The 2500-nt window shown below is 40.0% G+C and overlaps 1 protein-coding gene across 2 annotated transcripts in view; it reads left to right on the forward strand.

Moving 5' to 3' along the window:
- Nucleotides 1-2500, forward strand: part of LOC138044683 (uncharacterized) — a 15296-nt gene that overhangs the window by 11803 nt on the left and 993 nt on the right. For both annotated transcript variants that reach the window (XM_068891133.1, XM_068891134.1), the window contains exon 3: nt 1135-2500. This exon is cut by the window's right edge and continues 993 nt beyond it. In XM_068891133.1, the coding sequence (XP_068747234.1) occupies nt 1135-1628 (494 nt within the window). In that variant the 3' untranslated portion in view covers nt 1629-2500. The remainder of the gene's footprint in view (nt 1-1134) is intronic.

Consider the following 2500-nt stretch of genomic DNA (forward strand, 5'->3'; position numbering starts at 1 on the left):
TGGGTGGCGATCGTGTCCAAAAGGCACTAGAGAGAATTAACAGCCACAAAGCCTCTGATCCTGACGTAATACCAAACTGGTTGCTGAAAGATTTCTCTGATGTTGTTTCTCAACCCATTACAATGATCATCAATGCGTCGTATTATGAACAACGACTTCCTAATATGTGGAAGATGGCCAACGTAACACCGTTACCCAAAACGAACCTAGTGCAAGATCTCTTTATTTAAGTGTTTAGTCTTAGGGCCATAAGGGAGAGTACAGTTTTTTTTTACTGTAATTATGCACCCTAAAATAAAGTGTTCTAAAGTGTTCTAGAGTTGGAGCACTAATTGGAGACACTGTATTTTTAAATAAACTGAAATCAACAAATTAACGCAAATTGAATCAAAGGTTGGTTTTTGATGATAGGAGAAAACCGGATTAACCGGAGAAAAACCCTCCCTGAGCAGAGTAGAGAACTAACAAACCCAACCCACATATGACGCCGAGTCTGGGAATTAAACCGGGGCCGCATTGGTGGGAGGCGAGTGCTCTCACCGCTGCGCCAGTAATCGCAATGTACCTTAGTGCAATTAAGGATTAATTTCACTTGTGTTTGTAAAGTTTTCCAAATTTCCCTCGCCGCAACTTTTGTGAGAACTTTGAAATTACGAGTGAAGTTAATTCTTAATTGCCCTCGGGCCCATGCGATTACGTATAGAGCGGTTTTCAATTGAGTGTCGAAAGTAATTAGCGAATTGCTTTGGTTTTGCATTACTTCACTAAGTGATTGGTTCAAAGTGCGCGCTCGACTTTTTCAACCAATCAGAAGGGAAACCAAAACCATTCGTGGCTCCTCATGCGTGCACATTTTCCCGCGCTTTGTGTCGGCTACGTGTGAATACTTTGAGTTTTGATTGGTTTACTGCATTGTCTCCGTCCTTTTTGATTGGCCAAATTAATTACTTTGGTTTTGGGTTTACGACACTCAGTTGAAAACCGCTCTATTTGATTTGATTTGAGTTAACTTCATTACTATAGTGTCCCCAATTAGTGCTCTTAAATAAAGTTGTTATTATATACCAATCGGTCCTAATGTTAACGAAACTCGATTGATATGGGTTTGTTTTATGTATTATCCTTCCCATGTAGGTCTTCCAGATGCAAGCGTGGATGTTGTGATTGCATGTCAATGTTTCCATTGGTTTGCCAATTCAACTTCTCTGGAGGAGATCTACCGAGTCCTTGTGCCTAACGGCATTTTTGGTATAATTTGGGCGCTTTTTGACCCTTCTTTACCTTGGACAGCGAAGATATGGGAATTTTTTGTTCCCATGTATAAAGAGAAGTCAGTTATTTTACCCTTTGATGACAAGTGGAAGGATGTGTTTAGCTCAACATCTCGAAGGTTATTCAGCGACCTGGAAGGCAACCAGGACTTTAGTCTGGCTTCTCCATGCAATTTTGATGAGGCTTACAATTTCTTTAAATCTGCTTCAGTTGTGGTAAATGCAAGCGAAGGTACAAAAAAGCTTTTTCAACAATTGTTTAACAAAATAATGAGAGAAGAATTCCAAGACAAAGGAATTGCCGTTGATCATATTCCATTTCAAATATTAATGAACTGGTGTCAGAAGATCGGTTGAAAGTCTGGGCCCCTTTGTTCAAAAGCCGATTAACACCAATTCGGGATAAAATACTATCCACGGCCCAGTTCCTCGACAGCCAATTAACTCAGTTAATCCAGGATTAGCGTAAACTTTTGTTTCACGTTCTCAAGTTTTTGGTGAAAGCTTCTTTTGCTTATTTTTGTTTTTCAAGATTGACGTTTTCTCATGTAAAGTTCTGCCGAAAATCTGCGTTGAACAGTATTTGGGAGTAGAGAAATAAACTGCTTGGTTAATTTTTAATCTTAGATTAGCGTTAATCGGCTTTTGAGCAACTGGGCCCAGGGTTTTAGTTTCGCCTGTCGAAAAAGCCTGTATCGATCTATAAAAAGCAAAAAGTCTATTCAATAGAGCGGCTTTCAATTGAATGTCGAAAGTAATTAGTGAATTGCTTTGCTTTTACATTACTTTAATCTCAGTGATTGGCTCAAAGTTCTCGCACCACTTTTTGAGCCAATCAGAAGTGAAACCGAAACCAATTGGGCTCGCTCGTGCACATTTTCCCGCGCTTTGTGTCGGCTACGTGTAATTCCTTCAAGTTTTGATTGGTTTACTGGATTGTCTCCGTCCTTTTTGATTGGCTGAAGTACTTACTTTGGTTTTGGTTTTACGACACTCGATTGAAACTTGCTCTATCTTGTTGAATGAAATGAATTTATATATTTTTGAAGTGCGGGTTGGGTTATAGACAAATGAGAGTGATCATCTCACTTAGCTGGACATTTTGAACAATTGTCCCTTATAGACACCTGAAAAATTCAGGTGGTTCCAACGGGATTTGAACCCACCACCTCTGCGATACCGGCGCACAGTTGGGAGCAGTTCAATTTGTTGGGCCCACATGGCTTCAC

The sequence above is a fragment of the Montipora capricornis genome, chromosome 4, assembly GCF_036669925.1.
Source record: "Montipora capricornis isolate CH-2021 chromosome 4, ASM3666992v2, whole genome shotgun sequence".
NCBI classification, from domain to species: Eukaryota; Metazoa; Cnidaria; class Anthozoa; order Scleractinia; family Acroporidae; genus Montipora; species Montipora capricornis.